The sequence below is a fragment of the Idiotropiscis lumnitzeri genome, chromosome 14, assembly GCF_059441095.1.
Source record: "Idiotropiscis lumnitzeri isolate Australia: NSW breed Sydney's pygmy pipehorse chromosome 14, RoL_Ilum_1.0, whole genome shotgun sequence".
NCBI lineage: Eukaryota > Metazoa > Chordata > Actinopteri > Syngnathiformes > Syngnathidae > Idiotropiscis > Idiotropiscis lumnitzeri.
The window spans coordinates 6,519,466-6,543,857 of record NC_142404.1 but is presented as its reverse complement, the minus strand read 5'-3'; the positions used below and the strand labels follow the sequence as shown (position 1 = coordinate 6,543,857).

Sequence of the window (24,392 nt, the reverse complement as noted above, 5' to 3'; positions counted from 1 at the left end):
AATCTGTACAGCTACCCTGGAGCCCAAAGGCTTCGAATGTCATATTCATCAAATGCACGGCAGGCAAAAAGAGGACTAACAATGCAAGTCAAAATAATCATTACGGTCTGCGGGCACCAGGACTTGAACAACACAGCCATCTTCCAATAAAAGCGAAAAAGGAGCCGACGTAGGCTACTTGATGTCGCTGGTTACTATATGGACTTGTTTACCACTGTTGAACCAAGATAGCAAAAGTCACAACCACCTCCATGTCTGAATTTTTTTGTTTGCATTTTCTGAGAATGAGATGTAAAAATTGCATGTTATATTTATAATTTTTTTTCAAGAATATTTGGGGTTTCAGTTCTTTTTTCCAAAGCATTTTTCAACCCTGATTGCTTGAAGCCTAATAATTTTGTCATCTTTTTTTTAAGCTGATCACAGCCAAGCTAACTCAGGTGAGCACCAACATGCCCTCCAGCCCGGATAGCTCGTCCGACTCTTCCACTGGTTCACCTGGTAACCATGGCAACCACTACGGCGATGGGCCCAACCCCGAAGTAGAGAGCTGTCTTCCCGGTGTGGTGAGTTTGTACCAGACTTATTATAGTTTTGGAATTTTATTTTGGTTTTTATTTAGTTTTGAGTTTCGTTTTAGTATTGAATTAGTTTTCAGGGCGGGTTTGTTAGTTTTTTAGTTTTAGTTTTTCAAAATCACAGTTTTGGGATAAGTTTTTGTTTTTTAAAGTTAAAATTAAAAAAAAAACATGTTAAGTATTTTGCTGTAAAAATTCAACAAAAATATTATCTCAAAACATTTTGATAAAGCAGGGTTACGGTTTTGAAAGTGAGTGCATGCCGCTTCTAAAGCTAGGTTGCCTTTTTTGCAAAGTTGAAAACTTCTAAAGTTGATTTGCGGGTTTAATTTCTGTTCAAGTATTAAACCTGGATGTACAGTGTACCTTTTTTTTTTTTATAGACCGCATTTATATTTTTCATGTAGGAAGCAAATAAGAAAAGCACTTTTGACCTAGCATTATTGGCCGCTGCTTAAATGATGTCGCTTTTGTGCAACGATCATTAAGAGGACTAAACTCCCACAAGACTGTTCGGCCTTTTCTTATTCCAGGAATCGTCCGTGCCATTAATATAAAAAAAAGTATTTTAAAATCAACTCCAAAGACTCGTGTATAAAATTAATTGCCAAAAGATGAAAACAAAGCTCATTTTCTCTACAATTATTGTTTTGTCAACGTAAAATGTAGTTTCAGTTTTTATTTTTCTAAATCATTTTGGTTTTTTTATTTTATATTGTTAATGGAAATTGTTTTTCAATTTGTTTCAGTTATTTTATTAGTTTTCGTTTACTAAACCTTGGTTTGTACATGGTTACTTTTTAAAAGTTGATGTTTGAATGTCATGCTGTTCGAAGAGCATCTCTTAGTGACTTTTCCCGTTTGGCAGATCATGTCGCTGCACCTGCGCTACATCTCCTTCCTGTGGCAAGTAGCTGACCTGGGCTGCCAACTCAACATGCCTCTACTTAGAGACGGAGCAAGAGTTCTCATGAAACTCATGCCTCCAGGTACTTGTTCTGCTGTGCTTTCCTTATCAACTTGCCTTTTCAGTTGCGGGAAGTGTAAAACTTAAATTATATACTGTGTGTGTCACACACCCCCTCCTTCCTTTAACTACAGATAACACTACTGTGGAGAACCTGCGTGCTGTGTGTTTAGACCATGCCAAGCTCGGGGAGAACAGCCTCAGCCCTTCACTGGACTCTCGTTTCTTTGGCCCCTCACCCTCACAAGTGCTCTACCTCATTGAGGTACAACTCCATCGAAAGTGTATACAGTGTTTGCTGCTTTAGTGATTTTGTATGTTTTTGCTCGTTTTTCCACTCTTAAGTTTTCATCACAAAACAAATGTAAATATTAGTCAAAGACAACACAAGTAAATTCAAAATGCAGTTTTGACTCTAATCATTAGTTTTTTTTTTATTATACTATTTTTATTTGTAAAGAATAAACAAATCCAAATCTTTATGGCCCGTTGTGAAAGTGATTTCCCCATAAACCTAATAACTTAACTTGTTGGGCCCCCACAGCAGCATCAACTGAAATCAAGCAATGAATCTTTCGCATCTGTTTGGAGATATTTTGGGCCAGTCTTCCAACACTGAAGGGTTCCTGCAAATGGGTGACCTATAAAGGTTGTGCCACAGCATTTAAATCGGTCTGAAGTCTGGACTTCAACTGTGCCACTCCAAAACCTTTCCCCCCCCCCCCCCCTTTTTTTATTTTTTAATTAAGCAATACATTGGTTGACTTGCTGTTATGCTTTTCGATCGTGATAGAGATTCCAACATAATTCACGGTTCTATGTTTGGACCCACAAAGGAGTAGGTCGCAAAAAAAGCGAGTCAAGTATCGTCGGGTACATTTGTCGGTGGAGACTGGGCTTTTGTTGAGTAGTGTAGCATCAATAACCGTGGAAACGTGGCTTTAAAGACTTAATGGTGGACCCTGTGAGAGAAATTCATCTTAACGTCATCACCATGTAAATACGGGAGAAACTTGTCTTTTCAATTTGTTAGTTACGTGAGCTTACGCAGTCTTAAGGCTTTTCAGTTTGTAGTTTTCCGAACTGAACTAGATGCCGGATCGGCTGTTGTAATGACTGTGGGGTCCCTGGACATTTTAACTGTTACTGCCTGTGTTCCAGGTTGTGTATGCTTTGCTGATGCCGGCCAGCGCCACTCTGGGCGAGGATGCTAGTGACTTCCAGTACAACTTCTTGAAGAGCGGTGGCTTGCCGCTCGTGTTGAGCATGCTTACCCGGAACAACTTCCTGCCATCAGCCGACATGGAGACGCGGCGCGGGGCTTACCTCAATGCGCTAAAAATCGCCAAACTCCTCCTCACGGCCGTAGGATTTGGTCACGTGAAAGCGGTGGCGGAGGCCTGCCAGCCCAACGCTGAGGGAAATATCCCCATTTCGCCGGTAAGCCTTCAGATTGGAAAACTCATGAATGGTTGCCAATTGTTGGATGCAAAGTACTGATGGTAATCTTTCTTCACTCTCTAATTTGCCGCAGATTAATCAGGCCACTCATGATCAGGCTCTGGTGCTGCAAAGTGCCCTGCAAAACATCCCAAATCCTGCCTCAGAATGTATGCTGCGCAATGTAGCCATCCGCCTGGCACAGCAGATTTCTGATGAGGTAACTCCAAAGAATCAAATGAATACATTTTGTACGAGGGTTGAAATGTGAATATACACACAATTACAAAGATACTTTAATGTTGTCAATTTGATGGCTGGGTGGGTTGATGGTTGGCACCCCTGACTCAGGGAGTTGCCGAGAGTCAAATTTAACTGCTGAATGATTCGATAATTTATCATTTCATCATCAGGAACGGTTTATGCAAACATCAACAATTTAATGTAAACACTACAGTGGTTTTTGATTATTTTATTTGGAGCAGAAAAAGGTGGTTGCATTTCTACACAGTTGGATAAAATTGTTGGTACCCCTCTGTTAATGGAAGAAAAATCATTATGAAAGGGTAAGAAAATAAAACATACAGAAAATGTAACCATTGAAAATCTAATATTGCTTACGCTTTGTGGTCAATCGAATTATTTATTAAAGAAAAAAAGGACCTAAAACAGGCCTAGACAAAAATGATGGTATGCTTAACTTTTTTTTTTTTTTTTAAGAAAAAGAATTACTGCAATTTAACAACTTTTTTAATTTTTAATGTGACTTGTGCACCTCTCAGCAAGTGTTTTGGGTGACACTCGAGCAGATATCGACAATCTGCTCCAGTTGTCTCAGGCTTGAAGGCCGCTTTCCTCAGACCGTATATTTCAGATCCTTCCACATATGTTCGATAGGTTTTAAATCAGGGCTCATAGATGGCCACTTTAGAATTTTCCAATGCTCTTTGACATTCTTGGGTGTTTTCCAATGTGTTTTGACTCATTGTCCTGTTGGCATCCTCATGACCTACAACTGAGACCAAGCTTTTTGGCACCGGCCAACACATTTGTCTCTACAATACCTTGATAGTCTTGAGATGGTCTTGTACCATGAGTAGAATCAACACACCCTGTCCCTGGTGCATTAAAGCGGCTCAATAATCTAACAGAAACATTGCAGTGTTTCGTAGTAAGAGCAGTGTCCTTTCTCTGTATGCTTGCCTGAACTTGGAGCTGATTGTCCCAGAATCATTGTGGCTTGTCAACATGCAGTTTGTTTTAATCACTTATTTTTAAGTTTCATTTCCCATGAAGCCCACTTTGGCTCAAGCAATGACGGATGGTGCAATCTGACACTGATGCACCTTGAGCTTGGCGTTCACCTTTAATTTCTTGGACGGTTGCTCCGGGCTAATTTGTTACCATTTGTGTTATCCCTCTCTTCGACTTGTAATCAGTTTTCCTCCTGCAGCCACATCCAGGAGTAGGTGCAAGGAACGCGCTTCGAAAGTGTAATGTGCTTGTCTATGATTTTCTTTCTTATCTCCTGAGCCAACAATCCCCTACACATTATGTTGTCCATATTCAGTGTGGGTCAAACCAAGTATGTCATCAAAACTCTGCATAGACACGTGATGCTAATTAGAGCATACACACTGGTTGAACGTGACAGTATGGTCCAATTATTTTTCAATAAACTTCTCGGGGCACCATCTTTCCCCAGGTTGTTTCATGACTTTTTTTAAAAATGTTTTTTTTATTGCTAATATTAATCTGGATTTAAAAAATGTTTTGTTGTGGTACTTTCAGAATTTTTTTCAGACATCAAAATCTATTCCTGACATCTGTGTCATCCGAGCGGTACAGAAAATAATTTGGGCTTCAGGCTGTGGCACTGTGCAGCTTGTCTTCAGTTCTAATGAAGATATCAGCAAGATATACGAGAAGGTAAATATCCTGTAAATTAGCCTGACTAAGATCTTTTCAATGGCAATTGCGTTTTATAAAATATATATTTGCTCTTATCAGACGAACGCGGCTAAGGAACCAGATGGTGAAGACGAGCAGGTGTGTTGCGAGGCCTTGGAAGTCATGACGTTGTGTTTTGCCTTGATGCCCACAGCCCTTGACACCCTAAGTAAGGAGAGGGCTTGGCAAACTTTCATTATAGATTTGCTGCTACACTGCCACAGCAAGTAAGTGAACCATTGTGTTTGCGATGTTAAGCATAAATGACTACATGGGAGCAGAATAGGTTGACATGCAGGGGTTTTTTGTAGCATGTTTTTTGTGCTTTTGACAGATCTGTGCGTCAGATGGCCCAGGAGCAGTTTTTCCTGATGGCAACCAGGTGCTGCATGGGCCACCGACCCCTCCTCTTCTTCATTACCCTTCTCTTCACTGTTCTAGGGGTGAGTAACGCCAATAAAACATGTCGTGCACCTTGGCCAGCTCCTGACTGCACCCTTACTCTCCTTTCCTGTGTACAGACCACCGCTAAGGAGCGTGCTAAACATGCCGGGGACTACTTTACTTTGCTGCGGCATCTCCTGAACTATGCCTACAACAGCAACATCAACCTGCCAAATGCTGAGGTGCTGCTGAACAATGAGATTGACTGGCTCAAAAGGATAAGGGTAGGCTATCCTGTCTTGTCTCAGGTTAGCATGGGATTCGTTTTTTTAATGACGCCATTGAGACCGTGAGCTAATGTTAATTATCTTCTAGGATGAAGTCAAGAGGACAGGGGAGACCGGTGTGGAGGAAACCATCTTGGAAGGCCACCTTGGCGTCACCAAGGAGCTTCTAGCCTTCCAGACTCCTGAGAAGAAGTATTACATTGGCTGTGAGAAGGGAGGAGCTAACTTAATTAAGGTACACTTGCTCGGTCTTGTCATCACATTTGCATTTTGTGCTCATGAGCTTAAGGGAATTGTTAAATAAAAGTCAGGATTTTTTACATCTTCCTTGGCGTCTTTAGTCTGTATCAAAGGCAGCTCTTGAATCCTGATGTGATTAATACAAGGGTTGCTTCCCAACAAGTATTATATGGTTAATAACACTTTTTTTTCCTTATCAGGAGCTGATTGACGACTTCATCTTCCCAGCGTCAAACGTTTACCTGCAGTACATGAAAACTGGGGAGTTCCCCACAGAGCAGGCAATCCCAGTGTGCAGCACCCCGGCCTCAATCAACGCTGGCTTTGAGCTCCTGGTAGCGCTTGCTGTCGGCTGCTTCCGCAACCTCAAGCAGATTGTCGACACGCTCACAGACATGTACTACTTGGGTAAGTCAATGTTTTAAAACTGGGTTTCCCCACATTTCTTTCTACTCAAGTCCGATAACAAATATATCTCACTGGTATCAACCCTTAATTACCCCATATTGTGTATTGCTATATCTGCAAACCAAAAATAAAGAGCACAGAAGCCACAGTTGTGTCTACTCTTACCATGACAATCTGGGTCCCTACCCTCTGGTTGGGAACACTTGTCTTGAGCTTTGTCCCACTTGAGCTCTTCCTTCTCTCTTTCCAGGCTGTGAAACGTTGACAGAGTGGGAGTACCTGCCTCCTGTGGGACCACGGCCCAATAAAGGCTTTGTGGGTCTGAAGAACGCTGGGGCCACGTGCTACATGAACTCTGTCATTCAGCAGCTGTACATGATTCCTCCCATTCGTAACGGCATTCTGGCCATTGAAGGCACTGGGACCGATGTGGATGATGACATGTCGGGTGATGAAAAGCAGGAAAATGAGGTACTGACAGTTAATTCAGTTTATTATGTTTTGTGGGCCAAATACGGAATTGTGGAATTCAGCTTTTGTTCCAACAGACAAACGTTGATCCTCGTGATGAGGTCTTCAGCTATCACCACCAGTTTGACGATAAGCCTGCCAGTAAAGCCGAAGACAGGAAGGAGTACAACATTGGAGTATTGCGTCACCTGCAGGTCATCTTTGGCCACCTGGCTGCCTCCAGACTTCAGTACTATGTCCCGAGGGGCTTCTGGAAACAATTCAGGTATGCAATTCAGTCATTTACACTAGTTTGGTTTGGAAATGTTTTCAAGTGCCTTCTACTTCTGGTCCTGCAGGTTATGGGGTGAGCCAGTGAATCTAAGAGAGCAGCATGATGCTTTAGAGTTTTTCAATTCTTTGGTGGATAGTCTGGATGAAGCACTGAAAGCCTTGGGTCATCCTGCTATGCTCAGCAAGGTGCTAGGAGGCTCCTTTGCTGATCAGAAGATCTGCCAGGGATGCCCTCACAGGTGAATCTTGTTTTTGCATCTCTGTGGAGTACCTATTGTCACTTGATGTAGAATCCCAAACAATTTGATGTGCTGTGAGACAGATTGTTTTGTGGTGAAAACTCTGGGTTCTTGTTTCCCCCAAAAAATGACCTTTCACTACCTTTTGTTTTTAGATATGAGTGTGAGGAGTCATTCACAACACTTAATGTAGACATTCGAAACCACCAGAACCTTTTGGACTCCATGGAACAGTACGTCAAAGGAGATTTACTGGAGGGAGCAAATGCATACCACTGTGAAAAGTGTAATAAGAAGGTAAGCTAGGGGAACATGTTTTTATGTTTGTGGTATAATTGGCTCATTTCAATTAGAAATGTTGAATAAAAAAAATGTATTTCCATTTAGGTGGACACAGTCAAGCGTCTTCTGATCAAGAAGCTACCGCCGGTCCTTGCCATCCAACTAAAGCGGTTCGACTACGATTGGGAGCGGGAATGTGCCATCAAGTTCAACGACTACTTTGAATTCCCGAGGGAGTTGGACATGGAGCCGTACACGGTAGCCGGCGTGGCCAAGATTGAGGGTGATGACGTCAACCCGGAGAACCAAGTGATCCAGCAGAATGAGCCCTCGGAACCGACTCCTGTAGGCAGCTCCAAGTACCGTTTGGTGGGGGTGCTGGTACACTCGGGCCAGGCCAGCGGTGGACATTACTACTCGTACATCATCCAAAGGAATGGCGGCGATGGCGAAAAGAACCGCTGGTATAAGTTTGACGACGGTGACGTGACGGAGTGCAAGATGGATGACGAGGAGGAGATGAAGAACCAGTGCTTTGGCGGCGAATACATGGGCGAGGTGTTTGATCACATGATGAAAAAGATGTCGTACCGCAGACAGAAACGATGGTGGAATGCCTACATCCTTTTTTATGAGCGCATGGACTCCCTACACAAGGACAGTGAGCTTGTCAAGTACATCTCGGAGTTGACCATCTCCACCGCCAAGCCGCATCAGGTCAAGATGCCTGGTGTAATTGAGTGCAGCGTCCGCAAGCAGAACGTCCAATTTATGCACAACCGAATGCAATACAGCCTGGAATATTTCCAGTTCATTAAGAAACTTCTGACCTGTAACAGTGTCTATTTAAACCCTCCTCCAGGTATGTGTTTTGTCGGAGCAATGCTTAATCACCACAACAACACCAGTAGACACAAAAACCTTTTGAAGCATTGTGTGGGCACATTATAAACAGCTCAAGTAGTGACTTTCCCTGTATTGGACATCTTGTCCATCAATTTTAGGTCTAATAGAGAGCACCTTTTTCCCAAAAACGTTATAATTGGGTGAATTTGCCTCTATTAATAACTGCTATTGTTTGTTCACTGACATATGGTTAACTGCTGAGCCAATTTGAATAGTTTTTGCTAATCAAAATATCACCACCCACCCGAGCATAGTGTTTCAGATGACCACATGTTGTAAACTGCAAAGTACAAAACTAAGCATCCATATTGTGAGGACATTGATGGCATTCCAGTAATTTTTCGTTCATAACAAATAGAGAGTTTTAAACTCGGGTTTCTTATGTGGAAATGATATATCGTCTGATGGTGATTCTCGTCCTAGTTACACGATGACTGCACTGTGTTGTGTGTGTTCATGATCCTTAAATGAACTTCTGAAAAAGATCATACAGATAAAGAATTCATGGAGGCTAGCAGTAAGACCTGGCTGCCGAGAACTTCACTCACGCCACAGTGCGTTAGCTACGGCATACTATCTGCACAGGAAATTAAATATTTGAAAGCAGATGTTGGTTCATCACAATCAACTTTTGTCATACAGATGGTGACCACAGCTTTTTTTTTTCAAGAAAAGTCTTCAAATAGCAGCCTCTTCATTAATCTGATTCCTTAGCCCGTTCCTTTTATCTTAAGGAAAAATACGGATAGTGGTTGTGATTTAATTACCTATGACTGATCACCATGTTTTGCAGTAAACCTCTTTACCGCAGAAGACGTCACATGCACAGTCGCTGTGGCATCCGTAAAGCTAAGATAAAAACCAGCAAAGGAGCTAAACCTAAAAAAAAAACTCTCTCACGTAAACTTGAACAAACACCTTAAATGGATATTGTTTTAATTGATTTTTAATAGGCATTCTCAAATGCTTTATACAGCTGTACCAAGCCTTGCGCTTTCTCTTTGTCAGGACAAGACCACCTTCTGCCAGAGGCAGAGGAGATTGCTATGATCAGTGCTCAGCTGGCTGCTCGCTTCCTCTTTAGCACAGGCTTCCACACCAAGAAAGTAGTCAGGGGTCCTGCCAGTGATTGGTGAGCACAGTCTGTCCGCATTATTTCTCTCTCCATTTTGTCCTTCTCTAAACAGGCCTTTTCTATTGTTAGGTATGACGCGCTCTGCATCCTGCTGAGACATAGTAAGAATGTACGCTACTGGTTTGCACACAACGTCTTGTTTGCTTACCCCAACCGCTTCTCTGAGTACCTGCTGGAGTGCCCGAGTCCTGAGGTGCGCGGCGCCTTTGCCAAGCTCATAGTTTTCATCGCTCACTTTTCGCTGCAAGACGGCCCCTGCCCCTCCCCCACAGCCTCACCTGGAACATCCGCTCAGGTTCAGCTTTTTGTTCGTGGCCTTTATGATGATTTGAGATTTTTTTTGCTTGATGCACTTACAAAGTAATTATATTTCATGTTGATTAGGGCTGTGATAACCTCAGTCTTAGCGACCACCTTCTAAGAGCTGTCCTCAACTTGCTCAGACGAGAGCTTTCTGAACATGGCCGTCACCTACAACAGTACTTCAATTTATTTGTCATGTATGCCAATCTGGGTAAGGAGCGTACAGCACCCCTGTCATGTACACTTGTCACTGACTGAATTTACTGCAATCTTTTCATACATTCCATGTTTTTCCTCCCACCATTTTCCTTCTCCTCCCCACATAGGCTTGGCAGAAAAGACCCAGCTGCTAAAGCTGAATGTGCCTGCCACGTTTATGCTAGTGGCGCTGGACGAAGGCCCCGGCCCCCCCATCAAGTACCAATACGCCGAACTGGGCAAGCTCTACACAGTGGTGTCCCAACTGGTCCGCTGCTGTGACGTGTCCTCGCGCATGCAGTCCTCCATCGACGGTGAGCGTCTCCCTCTTTAAACTTTGTGTATTTCGTCGTTTTCCACTATAGTGCCGTTTCTTCGGTCTGATAGCAAAACAATCCAACCCTAATTCCTACTTGCATGCTTAAATCCATCCATTAAGAGCTTGGATTATTACTTTTCTTTTGTGTTGCAAAATATTGCCAAGCCATCACGTGATTCATACCAGAGAAATCTAATGTTAAGGGGGAACGCTGTCTAATTCAAGTGCCCTATGAGGATCATCATCCTTGCTCAGGATGTGGTGACTGACAAACCAGCCACTCGAAGCTTCTGTGCTGTGTTGCCAGAGCTTTGAGCTGAGGGCTCCACAAGGGGGGGAAAAAAGATGAAAAAGTCTTGAGATTTTCCCACATTGTGATAATTGCTCACCCATCTTTGCAGGTAACCCCCCACTGCCTAACCCCTATGGGGACACCAACCTGACGGCCCCGGTAATGCTGGTGCAGCAGCTCGTGGCTGAGATCCTGTTTGTGAGGAACAACTACGTGAAGAAGATCATCGAGGACTGCAGCAACTCTGAGGAAACAGTGAAGCTGCTACGCTTCAGCTGTTGGGAGAACCCCCAGTTTTCCTCCACTGTGCTCAGGGAGCTACTATGGCAGGTAAAACTTAAAATAACCACCGCCTCCAGGATTTCCCTATTGGTTGCATGAGGACGCAAATGAAGTGTGTGTTTGGCTGTGCGCAGGTGACATACTCCTATAACTATGAGTTGAGGCCTCACTTGGACTTGCTGCTACAGATCCTACTCATTGAGGACTCCTGGCAGACGCACAGGTCAGACTTGATTGCCAAGATGGGAAATGGATATTGGTTGTCGGGTTTTTAAGTTTTCAGTGTGTCTTGCACTGTATTCATGCCCCCTAACACTACAACTCTCTGGTGTTGTAAAGCAATCATCTGACAAACAATTCATGAATGGATATTTTGATTTTGTTGGAATGCACTTTGATGGCTATGATTGGTCAAATGCTGGAACAAGTGCTCTGCTTATTTGTTTCAATAATGATTTAGGGAGAGTCGTTCGTCCTCATGTCGAACATTTATTGACACGCTAATGTTAACAAGCCATCATTCAGTAAATTACTATTTCTTGTTCAGTGGTCCCCAACCACAGGGCTGCGGGCCACTTTGAACCGGGCTGCACAGATAAAAGGAAAAAAACAGACACACTTAGTGCTTCTGGGTTTTTAATTATTTGAGGCTGAAAAGTATTGTAACTTCTTCAGAAGATACGATGTTAGTTTAGTTATCTCCCTTTTATTCTTACAACACGGCTACTGTGGGCCGTAGCAGACGCCAACAACACTGCCCTTCTCTCACACCCCCCCCGTTCCGCCTTGTGTCCAAAGGGGATTATGCATTCTTAAAACTGGGTCATAACATAGGTCAGCAAAAAACAACTGTTACCACCACCACAACACAATTCATTACAGTATTTTATTTTGAAAAGTGACAGGCTTCTATCCGTTAAATTGAACTCTTGATGCATGTCAAGATGCTAAGTGTCTCAGTTGCATTGAGCTAATATTAAACGCACAAGCTAGCACAAAAAAAGACCACGTACAATGTCTGCTCTGCACATTATGCGGTGAGCAGCCCCCAAGCCCAACTATTTATGCTCCATGTTGGAGTTACATCCCAAAACATGAATGGTAGCATTATTTTAGCATCTCAAAACGAGCATCGATTGTCAAAAAACATACATTACATATTTGTCCTCAAAAAAGGGTTCCTTTACTTTGAGTTGCAGGGAGACAGTAGAGTCTTCACTAATACTAACAAACCTTAAGTCGCATTGATCGATGGCAAGAATAATGAAGAAGCAAAGCATTGGTCCTCACATCCAGATTTTTACTTTTGTTTATTAACAAGACGCTTAACCTAAACATCATCACCTGTTAATCTGTTTATTTTAACTGGCTAGTAGTCCAATGTGGATTTTTGACTCTTGGCACCAACAATCCCATACACTGATTGGTTGAATGTTGAAAAAGCAAACCGCAATGATTATTAGTAATGCTTTCCACTGTGTTTTTGTGGTGTAGGATCCATAATGTGCTGAAGGGAATTCCCGATGACAGGGATGGTCTCTTTGACACCATCCAGCGTTCCAAAAACCACTATCAGAAACGGGCCTACCAGTGCATCAAGTGCATGGTGGCCCTCTTCAGCAACTGCTCCGTGGCTTACCAGATCCTCCAGGTATACCTGATCACATAAATGACAAATACCGATTAATATAAACTTGGGCGGCATGTTGGACGTAGTGGTTAGCACATCAGCCTCACAGTTCTGAGGTTCTGTATTTCTCTTCTCGGGCCTTTCTGTGAAGTTTGCATGTTTTCTTCATTGTGCCTGGGTTGTCGCAGGATACTCTTTGTTGACTCACCACAGTCCAGAAACATGCATGTTAGTATATTGAAGAGTCTAATCAGAGGGGTCCAACTAATTTTAGCTCAGGGGCTAAAAAAGTAAATAATATTTAAAAAGTACAAGACTGAGCCGAATGTCCGTTGCTGGCCCAAATTGCTCATCTCCCCATGGCTCATGAGCTGATGAACCGGCCCGCGGGCTCTATGGTTGACACCACTGGTCGAAATGTTCCAGTGCTGTGAAAGTGCACTGCGATTACAATTAATTCCTGTTGGTGATTTTTGTTTTCTGACAGATTTACATAGTAGTGTGGAATGAACAAGTGAAGGCTAGTTCCAGCTGATTTTCATATTGTCGGAAAGCCGAGGTGCTTCTTTTGGGTCCTGTTAATTGGATCACACAAGTGTAATTATTAAACCAGACTGCCATTACACTTTAAATACAAAGGGGTTGTTTATTCATTTCTGTGGCATGTACGCAGAGTAACGGAGACCTGAAGCGAAAGTGGACGTGGGCTGTTGAGTGGCTCGGCGATGAGCTCGAGAGGAGGCCGTACTCCGGCAACCCACAATACACCTACAACAACTGGTCACCCCCGGTGCAGAGCAATGAAACGTCCAACGGTTACTTCCTGGAGCGCTCGCACAGCGCACGCATGACCCTTGCCAAGGCCTGTGAACTTTGTCCTGAGGAGGTAATAACCTGGCACACCAACCCACACTTGTTAGGATACACTGTGCATGTAGATGCTTGGATTACTACACGGCATTAACGATATACAATGTTGGCAGGCCATATATTACCAAAACTGTGTTGGTGTTTATAACAAACACACACAAGACCTATCGAGGCTACAATCATATTATGAGCCTTTTACCTATAAATTTGTATGTTCATTATAGCATACAGTGGAACCTCCAAAGTCGTCATCCAGTTAGAGAAGTTGTTCAAATTTCAGAAGAGAATTGGATCCACTCAGAAAGGATCCAAAATGTTGACATAATAACACCCGTAAATGTAAACAGAGCGCTAATTTGGGAGAAAAAGAGATTCTCGGGTGTTCCACCAAACAATTTTTAATCAAGATGCCACCCTTCTTTAAGAAACATCCTGTCATATTGGTGTAAACCGAGAACCCCTTCAAATTTGGATTCTTGTTAAATTCTCTTTCCGACAAAACCTGTTTTGTGAAGATGGACCTGAGTTCTAAGAATTCAAAGGAAGGTGGACACCATTTTTTTTCTGAAAATTTCAACATTTGACCAGCTGTAGCTCCTAAACGCCTCCTGCGATTGTCCCATATCTAACGAACCACCAAACAAAACAAGTACGCCAAGTTTGATTAAAATCAAAGTTTCTTTGGTTGAACCTACTGGGTGATTTGCCATGCACCGATCCTTTAAGAACACTATTTCTCAAAAGAAGTCATTACAATAAAAAATATAATTCCAAAAATGTAATCATTATAATATTATAATAAAATTATTACAAAGGAAGAGTGATATTTCAAAAAGTGAATTAAAAAAATTAAAACGAAATTTGTCATAAAACTAAAAGACTACACTTTCTTCTGAAGATGACATGTTAATTCTTATTCAAATTGAACTATATTTTTGAGGGGGGTCTCTATTTTGACCTTTAGTTATGACTAATCCATTTAGGCGTGTCACTTTTGTGATGTCACAATGATATCAGGACTTTTTATTGTCACAAAGATAAGTACAGACTAGAAATTAGTTTCGTTTGTTGTTGTTCTGTTTTTTTTTTTGAGGGGGGGCAGTTGGGCATTCTCACACAACATAATAAAAAAAATATGTAAAATAAAAAAAATTGTGGGCCCCTAAGCTAAGGCTCATGGACCTCAGAGGGTCTGACGACCCTTGTTTGAAATCCACTGTAATTGTCTCGATCTCACACTCTACTCAGCAGCCAACCTATTTCCTGGGTGCAAGTTAATTTGCTGTTGTATGTTTTCTGTCGCACTTTACTCACAGCTGAAGTCACTTGATCACATTGTGACGACAGCTTGAAGTTCTGTTAAATTTTGATCCAGCCAAACCGTACCCCTGTTGTGCAGTTGGACTTTGTAGGTTCTGCTCTGTAGCATAACGTGCCCCAAAATGTTAAATGAGTTAAAGCGCTAGACATGGAGTGAAATGCATGATGGAAAATGTTGGGTAGGTGAATTGAGTTGCAGAGTGTTCAGTAGCCACGCCAATTGGCCTTTTATTTCCCCTCCCCAAATACAGTGAGCCTTGTGTGTGTGATTGTAACTAGTTGCATTTGTTGTGTTTTTTTTTATTTTTTTTTAATAAATCCAGTGGAGTGACATGCTTCTTGTAATATTTCATACACAGCTCAAGTGTACTCAGGGAAGCCCAGGGAAGGTCAGTATTCCAGGCACCACAACATAAGGAAAAAGTCAAATTACTGGTGGTATTTTAAGGGTTACTGTGGTAATGAACTGACCTCCCACACAATATTTAATTTTCTTATAAACTGATTAGTCATCTGTGGCCAAAGCTAGATACAGAATCATGTGTATGAATGAAGTGGTTATTTGTGTAAGTCAGTGTTGGAATTGATTGATCATTCCCATAGTTTTAAGTTGATCTCATGTATCACACGGGTGCATGCAGTCAATAGTTGTGTTGTTTTCCTGTCCTGTTTGCAGGAGCCAGATGAACAGGAAGCCCCTGACGATCAAGACTCGTCCCCACCTGAGGACACCTCTTTGTACCCGCACTCTCCAGGAACCACACAGTTTCAGCAGGTACTCATCAGTGCTGTTTTCAATCATATGGTCAATTGATCAAAATAAACTATGCAAATTGTGTTGTGTAATATACAATTACATGACACTGGTAAAATTGTTGTGGTCTCATAATCCAATCCACAAAATTATGACGTGCATATATTAGAGGTGAAATGGTGCACAGAATCCACAGTTTGGTTGATAACGCTTTTGTGGTTTTAGTTTCAATTCAGTACATGTTGACTGTTAAAAAAAAACAGGTAGTCAGATTACAACTGAAAGAATAGAATCTGAAATTGAACACATTGTGGTGGTCTGAGGTTAAGTTCGAGAGATTCTGGCAGCAAAAAAATAGCAGACGTGAGTAGTTCCAAAATGCTTTTGAATTGTTTGGCAAAGACAATTGACACTATTCACAGTTCTAAAATAAATGTTCACTGTTCTAAAATGCAGTGGACTCTTATGTACATACTACATCAACATAACATTCTCTTTAAGGGTAGGTTGAGCTAAGATGGTAAAATTTGGGGGGAACCCACATCACCACAATTTGATAATCCCTGATGCAAGCGATTTAAAAACAAAAAAAACAATTGTAGCTTGAGTTTTTGCATTATTCGCAACAGGGCGTAGGCTCTATCTCCACGAATACTAGAAAAACAGGCATCCTCTCGGATAAACATCCTACTCTTAGAATATATTTTTTATGTATTCTCTCTTCTCCAGAACAACCACCCTCACGGGCAGCCGTACACCGGCCCCGCCGCGCAGCACATGAACAACCCTCAGCGTCCCGGCCCCGCTTCGGCACCGACCCCGGCCCCGACGCAGGCCCCAACTCCGGGTCCAGCCCCCGTCTCCGGACCTGGTGGCCCCGCCCCCGGCCCGAGAGCACAAGAGAACTGGGAGAGCACGGAGGAGATGGCACCCGGCACGGGCCCTGCCCCCGCCTCCACCCCAGCTCCTGCCCTTCCTAAGGAGTAACGCCGCCTTGCCCTGAAGCCTCCTTCACCACCACCTCCCTCCTCTGCTGTGCCTGGAGCCTCTGTCGACCCGCTCTCCTTACTCCTCCTCTGCTCTCTTTGGTTTTTAGAGCGTGGCCAGCAAGGACGCCGCAGAAGCGGAGGGAGTGGATTTGAGAGTTCTAAATAATAAAAAAAACAAAAAAAAAAAACAATTAACCCAGAGCTGGCGATGATGGTGATAATGATGATGATGATGAAAGGTGTACATAATGTTCATGTTCGTGACTGTTGGGATCGCCCAGTAGCATCACTCGCTGTGCTTCGCTGTTGGGAAAGAGGTTGCAGATCATACTGATGACTAAAATAGATACTATATGGAAAAAGACCCCCCGCCCCAAAACAAAAGACTTGTTTTCATCGCCCATGTTCCGCGGTAAGAGTTTGTTCCAGCAATGGGATGGTTTATCGGTCATTCAACTGTAGAAGAAGACGGCGAAGGATGCGTTTGTTATTCTCACTAATATGTTGTTGTTATTCATTAGCTCCCCGGGTGTCGAGTTTGTTTGACGATCGGGTGGGCTTTTACGCTGTTTGATGTGAAAAGGCAGTTCAAGCAACATTTGGTCAGAGAAATCATTGCCTTTTTTTTTTTTTCTCTTGTGTTTTTTTTTTTTTTCCCCCCATAAATATTTTTTTCAAAGCTCAGTCAGTCAATATGCTGTAACATTTAGCATGGCTTCTCACCAGAATAGTGTAGCCCGAGGGAAGACGTTCATAACAACCTAAAGCAAATCTGTTCTTACTCCACATCTCCACAGGGGATGCGTTACTCTTTGTTTTTGTTTTGTTTTTTTACTCATCTACAGTGAGGGCAATATTTTTGAACCAATGTACGACTAAGTGGCTTTTCAATTGCACATGTAATCATTCACATTTGGCAATGGAGATTTGCCGGTGGGATAGACAGCTTAATAGAACTAAAAAAAAAAATTCCCGCCCTGTCCACAGAAAACGTACGCAACAGAATCGCTGCACTGGTGGCCATCTTTGTGGTTTATCATAGACGGCGTGGATTAACCTCCGTCTCTTCTGTGGAGTCCCCATACCCACGAATCGTTTTAGACAAGACCCGCTTCCTGTTGGGGTTCACCAACCAGTCTCACCCATCTCGCTCGGTGACCACAGGGGGCGACACGGGAGGTGGTGCTTAGAAATAGCAGCTGGTTAGTTACATTGCAACTAACTTGTGATTCTGTAGTAAAAAGGTAAACATCAGTAAATACTGTATTTAATTGGTAACTTGAATGTGTTTTTTTTTCCTTTTTTTTTTTTTTGTCTAAAACATACCAAATACTCCTGCAAATGAAAATATTCTGCCCACCGTATTATATTTAAATATTTTGCTCTTATTTTATAGAATTTATTTTGTTGTATTTCACTAAAAAATAGAATTTGATTTAAAAGGAACATTTTTGTCCTTTTGTTATTTTTAAAAAAGATATAGACTGTACAGAGTTCTAATCTGCGCCCTGTTTTTTGCCGACTTTTGTTTTGGCCATGGTGTGACGTTGAATTCTGGAGCTACAGTCGCGATGTGGACTTTCACTTTGTGAGGTTTTTTTGTGCACAGAAATATAACAAAAAAAAAAAGCATTGCGCCCTTAGCAAATAAAGAACATGGAATCTTTGTCTGCTTCATGTTTACTCCTCTAACCTTAAAGAGGTGGAAAGTTTTTAGACACCCACCTAGCCTCTAAAATCTGACGTAGAAATAAACCATCACTGTAATAAAATGTACCACCAACCCTAATATGAACTTCAAATGTTTTTCACCCTTTGCTTCCACTCATGAAATGCAATACACAAATACAATTGTATTATACAGTAAAAAAAAAAGTTTCTAGTAAAGGTAACATGGTGTGACATTGCATGTTCTTCGCATGCGTGGGTTTTCTCCAGGTACAGCCTTGGGAAAGTAGTAGTTTTGTTCTGAGACGTGCTAAAGATGTACAGCTAATATGGCAGAATATTTGCAGAGTATGCAAATTATTTTTGAGGTAAACCAAACTGAGTTAAAATATTTAACTGAGTTAAAAAAATTGGGATTAATCACTTGAGTTAACGCTTTAATTTTGATAGCCCTAATATATATATATATGTATGTATATATATATGTATATATATATATATGTATGTATATATATATATATGTGTGTGTGTGTGTGTGCGCGTGTATATATTGTGCTTAATCACATTTTTTCTACAACTATTTTTGTGAAGCTTTTAACAGGTATTTACTTGAATAATATATTGTAATTAATGTAAAATCACCAATTATGAAGTTTATTTTAAATCAAAGACTGTTGCAGTAGCTTTTTTTTTACCCTTGAATACTTAGTAAAACAGTACATTAAGCACCACACTCGAGCAACTTCTGGCTTAGAAGGCCCAGTGGTAACCTGAGCTGAGTGTTTTGTTGCGAGATAATGTGCTGCCAGGATGGCCGAGTGGTCTAAGGCGCCGCGTTCAGGACCCAGTCTCCCCAGGAGGCCTGGGTTCGAATCTCGAATTTCCCCATTGTGTGACTAATAAAGGCAATATTATTATTATTAAAGATGTACTGATATGGTACAGTATTAGAATTTGGCTGTTCAAGATATGCAAGTTGTTTTTTTAAATAAAACAGTTAAAATATTTAATTACGTTTTTTTTTTATTAATCTTGAGTTAACGTTTTAATATTGACAGCCCTTCTACATAGCATGTTAGTAGTGATGTCATTTTTACATGCAAACCTATTATACAAGTGCCAATGTTAAGCACATAAAAGTGTCCCTTTAAGAATGTATCATTCAACGGCGTCTATACAAAACAAAAATTACGGATGGTTAATACGCATGACAGCTAGCTGCGACATGCTATCATAACTTGTGTCTACATCCAGTCATTGACCTCTTTTTGGTATGTGTGAGCCAGAATCAAACCCTGTACCTCTGAATTGAGACCATCGTGCAAACCAGTCGACTGTGCCGCCAATGGCAAAGATAACATACTAAAATTGTAAATGCCTACCAAAAACTTCAAACAAAATGTAAGAAATATAAGTATTTAAAATCAATGTACATCCGTTCATTGCCGTCACCCCTATCATGAACTTGTCCATCCATCTGTACCGCTTCTTCTTACTAGTCGCGGGGGTGCTGAAGCCGATCCCAGCTGTCTTCGGAGAGTAGGCGGGGGACACACTGAACTGGTTGCAGGCCAATTGCAGGGCACACAGAGACGAACAACCATCCGCACTCACTCATTTGTATTTTACGGAATTTGGCCACTCGGGGAAAAAGCTTACGAGACACCTCCATACAGCCACAAGTAATCAACCCTACCCCTCGTCCTGCATTGTTGTGGCCTCAAAAAAAGCAATGCATTTTCTTCAAATGTTTTGAACTGTTGGGTAGTCTTTCCCAAAAGTATGTACAGTTACAAAAGAGTGCTTTATTGAATTCAGACTCTGACTTGTATTACACCAATCACTTTGATAGGAATCTCTATTTGAATGAACAGGTCAGAAAGTTTATACACAAAATGGCCCAGAAAAAACAATGAAATGACCATGCTTTGGAACAGTTTTTGTTTTATTTTGAACAAACTCAGTTCTCCTTCTCCTGGACGGTCTTTGTTCCACGCAGCCTGCCAGTACGACGGGCAGCGATGAGACCGACCTTGCGACCAGCGGGTGCGTCTCTCCTGATGGTGGAGGGCTTCCCAATATGTTGATGGTTACCACCACCGAAGGGATGCTCAACAGGCTATGTGCGGTGAAGCAGAAGATAAGCTCACGTACAAAGGAAAGCATCAGACCAGGATGTGGCGCAAGGACACTTACGTTCATAGCCACACCACGGACACGAGGCCAGCAGTTCCTCTTGGCCTTGTACTTGTGGTAGGCGCGACCTGCCTTCAGGATGGGCTTGTCAATACGACCGCCACCAGCAACAACACCTACACACAAAATAAGTAAATTAACAATAACCTATTGATGGACATCGTGATCCACGTAAACAAATCCTCACCAACGACGGCTCTGTTGGCCGAGGAGATGACTTTCTTGGAGCCAGACGGCAGCTTGACTCTGGATTTCTTAGTTTCCAAATTGTGCGAGATGACGGTGGCGTAGTTTCCGGAGGCCCGCGCTAGCTTGCCCCTGTCACCGGGCTTCTCCTCCAAGCAGCAGACGATGGTACCCTCAGGCATGGTGCCCACAGGAAGGACGTTGCCGATGTTCAGCTGGGCTGTGAGGCCGAACACAATAAGTGACTGGTGATCTCATGGATTTCATATCAAATGAACACAGCACCCACCTTGGTGTCCAAACAATATTGTGTATATATATCTAGCCAAATTGTACACAATTCAATTTCAGTGTGGTCACCTGATAAATCAAGTTGTATCGTAAAATAGTTAACTGAGCTGATTACGTCTTTGTATCCTCTACAATGAACACTGTTAAATGGCACAAATGCTTAAATTGAATGCTTGTGTCACCTCACACAGTGTTCCATTGTTGAATGCTTGTCGCACACTAGCAAAGCCTCCTCCATCTACTCATGATCTGCGGCTGGATAGCGAACGTGGCTCAACGTGATGCAAAGGCAAAAGTTCACTTTTGCAACCGGTGTCTGGCAGCTAAAAAGCTACACGGCACCAAGTAGTATTATCACATAGAGACGGTCAGTTGCAGAGAATGACGGCAAGCCATGCTAATTGCTAAGCAATCAAAAAAAAAAAAAAACTTACAAAATGCAGAAATAAGTGCTTGTGTGCTACAGTGCACTTGTCAGATAAGCTGGGCGAAAACCGTGTTACAGCGAGGAGTAACCAACTTTGAACCAAATATCAAGCAACTTAAGCAACAGGGCGAAAACAATACTGAATAACGACAACAGCCACTGAAAACCAGTAATGACAGAATGTCACCACATGTCAATAGAGAGGAGAGGGGGCAATAACATGAAAAGTATATTAGCTATTTAATAAATATTTTTTTAAAAAGTAGCTTCAGTCATCCCATATTGGAGACATTCGCAATGTCTAACAGTAATAGTGGTACAGGATATATAAAAATTGCTAATCAAAGAAAGCATTTGTACAAGAAGTGCATTGCACTAAAAAACCTGAAACATTGTGCATTAACTATCCAACCCAATCCATCAGCAAGGTTGTGTTATTTGCATGCTGATTTTTCATTGTGACGTTTGAGATCCGTTTCATCTAATTGAACAGGCTTACTTTCCTTACTATAGTTGAAGACAGAATTGTAAAGGCTCATTATTCCGTGGGCACAATAATTGAAAGCAATATAGAAAACTCAATTTAAAGCCAGTTGTATCGTTTTTAAAGTAGCATTATTTTGTGTGCATACTACTATGCACTAGGGAAGGCCTAATATTTAATTCTGAATAAAGATTTGCACAATATTAACCAAACTCATATTTGTTTTATCTATGTTACCAATTTAGCTTCTCTAATGGTGTATATAATGAACCTATAAAGAAATAAATTATGACTGTAACATTTTTATACGATTTTGGGCCAAATCACTCAGCCCTATAACCACCTTTAAAGATAAAGATGTCCTTTATTAGTCCCACAATGGGGAAATTGACCTAAAACAGCTATTTTTTTTTATGTCATGTGAATTGTTCCTCTTACCTTTTTTGCCACAGTAGATGAACTGTCCCGTGTGGATGCCCTCTGCAGCGATGAAGAGCTCCGTCCTCTTCTTGAAGCGGTACGGGTCACGGAAAGCCACTTTGGCCAGGGGGGCACCACGGCCAGGATCGTGGATGATATCCTGAAGAGAAGCAGGCAACGTCACTTCCAAATTCGCCGACCCAAAAATGGATTCCCGAACGTACCTTGACGATTCCCTTGATGTAGCCATTGCGTTCAGCGAAGTCAATGTGGCGGAGTTTTGCGGCACCTTTCCTGTGCTTGACGTGGGCTTTAAACACTGAGCCCGCGCCTTTTCTCTGTCCCCTGATCACACGTCCCATCGTGAACTGGGAGACAGTAAAAATAAAATGAAAAAAAAACAAACACTATTTATCAAAACAAGAGCCATTGATTCATATTGATTGCCGGCTACCACAAGTTAGCTGTCGGTCTGGAGGCTGCCACATTTCTTCGACAAGTTCCGATACTCGAAACCAGTAATTTGACAATAAATTTGCTTATTTATGGCAAAGGTGACGTTTGAGAACATGACATATTTAAGCAACTGCATCTATTAACGGGGCGCCCTGCAACTTTGCTCGCTCACAGTACAGCGACGCCATAGCACCCCTGAGCCACACACATCACTTGAAACCAATAATTTGCAGGGTTATGGTTACAAAATAATCCATATTTTAAGTGCGTTAAGGTTTTCGGCATCGTCTTGAATGTTCATTTATGGTGGATGACTGAATAAAGTCGTGGTTTGCAACAGATTAGAGAACCACAACGATGCAGAAGTTAACCTACCTAAACTCCGTTGACGGAAAGAGGAAGTAGCAGGCATGAGCAAGGGTTTTCTTCCGGAAAAATCGGCAACGGGGCTTGTGGGAAATGTAGGCATGTTGAGCTATTACCAAACGCAGTCATAGTGCGTGTGTGGGTAATTTATGCTGCATTTGATGAAGGTGAGACATCGGTCTTTTCCGACTTTCAGCTAGGAAAAATACAGAGAAGGTGACATGGAAGTTGAAAAAAAATGTGTTCCCTCACATAAAGGTTTGCGTTGCCTTGCAGTGTTAAATTCCCTCGCAAAGTTTGCGAGATAATGCAAAGGTTTTATTATTATTATTATTATTATTTTTGCACTGGAATGTTGTCATTTTGTTTGTTTTTTGGGGGCGAGGGAAAAGCACGTTTATGTACTTCCGGGTCATGCCGGCAGTTCGTTTCCTCTATTTGTCAGCTGTGGCAAGAATCATTCAGGACTTGGTACGCTTCTTGCGGTTAAGATGTGCTTTTTAGCACTTTCTTCAAATTTCTTTCGCTTGTTTGAAGCCGTCTTTAAAATCAAGCACTGATTTTATGTTTTTGTATTTCAAGCAAATTTCATTGTAATTAAATTAAGCGCGTCCAGAAGACGACCCGATAGTACATAAACGCGCATTAAAAACATTCCCGTGCAATACAAAATGCATTATCTCGCAAACTGCGAGGGAACGCAAAGTTGTTGTTTTTTTGCGTGGGAGTGCAATTTTTTTTTAACTTTCATGTCACCTTAGGGGCTCTGTAGTAATCGAACACAAACTAAAAGGGAGAGGATTGAGGAAGTGGGCTTTATTATGTGGGATCAAATTTAAGTGGCAAGGTATAGATGGATGGTTTCCTCAAGAGAAACAAAAGAAAAACTAAAGACTGGAAGTGTGTTCAATGACCACTAACACAGTAGGACATTTTTAAAACTCACGGACTCATTCAACACACTAAACAGCTATAAACTAGTACATACATGGATCTCTATACAACGCAGGCTTTGTAACACAATGCGCCATTAGTAATTAATAGTGACTGGGGCTATTTCATTTCACATTTATGTTTGATTTGCATTTTTATGGACAAGGTTTCGCAAAAATAAAGTGCTTTCATTTGTCAGTATTTTATACAGAGAATTATTCTCTACAATTTAACACGTGAGACAATTATTCCACAGAAATAGATGGAACGCTATGCAATTTTCCCTCTTGCTGCTGCTACACTCACTACAAAATCTATAACTACGAAAGATGGTGATCGATTGGTAATCTATTGGAATCATTGTTACTTGTACCTGCATCTTGAGTCTGATTACTTCGAATCGCACCCTTGGCTATTTCCATAATGCTTTAACATTAGCCTAAAAGTA

At 41.8% G+C, this 24,392-nt stretch overlaps 2 protein-coding genes across 9 annotated transcripts in view; one reads left to right on the top strand and one right to left on the bottom strand.

Annotated features, from left to right (window-relative positions):
• usp9 (ubiquitin specific peptidase 9) overlaps positions 1 to 18,184 on the top strand; it is a 38,167-nt gene extending 19,983 nt beyond the window's left edge. For 3 of the 8 annotated variants that reach the window (XM_088314362.1, XM_088314363.1, XM_088314361.1), the window contains exons 21-47: positions 417 to 566; positions 1,447 to 1,567; positions 1,680 to 1,810; positions 2,707 to 2,985; positions 3,080 to 3,205; positions 4,777 to 4,914; positions 4,996 to 5,162; positions 5,270 to 5,378; positions 5,457 to 5,627; positions 5,695 to 5,841; positions 6,047 to 6,254; positions 6,505 to 6,725; positions 6,803 to 6,990; positions 7,064 to 7,237; positions 7,393 to 7,534; positions 7,625 to 8,381; positions 9,434 to 9,557; positions 9,630 to 9,855; positions 9,945 to 10,074; positions 10,190 to 10,375; positions 10,782 to 11,002; positions 11,089 to 11,177; positions 12,449 to 12,605; positions 13,258 to 13,470; positions 15,134 to 15,163; positions 15,451 to 15,549; positions 16,258 to 18,184. In XM_088314362.1, coding sequence (XP_088170488.1) covers positions 417 to 566; positions 1,447 to 1,567; positions 1,680 to 1,810; positions 2,707 to 2,985; positions 3,080 to 3,205; positions 4,777 to 4,914; positions 4,996 to 5,162; positions 5,270 to 5,378; positions 5,457 to 5,627; positions 5,695 to 5,841; positions 6,047 to 6,254; positions 6,505 to 6,725; positions 6,803 to 6,990; positions 7,064 to 7,237; positions 7,393 to 7,534; positions 7,625 to 8,381; positions 9,434 to 9,557; positions 9,630 to 9,855; positions 9,945 to 10,074; positions 10,190 to 10,375; positions 10,782 to 11,002; positions 11,089 to 11,177; positions 12,449 to 12,605; positions 13,258 to 13,470; positions 15,134 to 15,163; positions 15,451 to 15,549; positions 16,258 to 16,515 — 4,962 coding nt within the window. In that variant the 3' untranslated portion in view covers positions 16,516 to 18,184. The remainder of the gene's footprint in view (positions 1 to 416; positions 567 to 1,446; positions 1,568 to 1,679; positions 1,811 to 2,706; positions 2,986 to 3,079; positions 3,206 to 4,776; positions 4,915 to 4,995; positions 5,163 to 5,269; positions 5,379 to 5,456; positions 5,628 to 5,694; positions 5,842 to 6,046; positions 6,255 to 6,504; positions 6,726 to 6,802; positions 6,991 to 7,063; positions 7,238 to 7,392; positions 7,535 to 7,624; positions 8,382 to 9,433; positions 9,558 to 9,629; positions 9,856 to 9,944; positions 10,075 to 10,189; positions 10,376 to 10,781; positions 11,003 to 11,088; positions 11,178 to 12,448; positions 12,606 to 13,257; positions 13,471 to 15,133; positions 15,164 to 15,450; positions 15,550 to 16,257) is intronic. The other 5 variants (XM_088314366.1, XM_088314364.1, XM_088314369.1 and 2 more) reach the window with 3 other exon arrangements.
• A 1,928-nt stretch (positions 18,185 to 20,112) lies between these two features.
• On the bottom strand, positions 20,113 to 23,125 carry rpl8 (ribosomal protein L8). The gene is made up of 6 exons (XM_088315391.1): positions 23,021 to 23,125; positions 22,414 to 22,557; positions 22,208 to 22,349; positions 20,569 to 20,787; positions 20,382 to 20,497; positions 20,113 to 20,304 (listed from the first exon to the last, which is right to left on the bottom strand). The coding sequence occupies exons 2-6, from the start codon at positions 22,549 to 22,551 to the stop codon at positions 20,146 to 20,148; spliced, it is 774 nt and encodes a 257-aa protein (XP_088171517.1). The 5' UTR covers positions 22,552 to 22,557; positions 23,021 to 23,125; the 3' UTR covers positions 20,113 to 20,145.
• Positions 23,126 to 24,392: the final 1,267 nt, after the last annotated feature.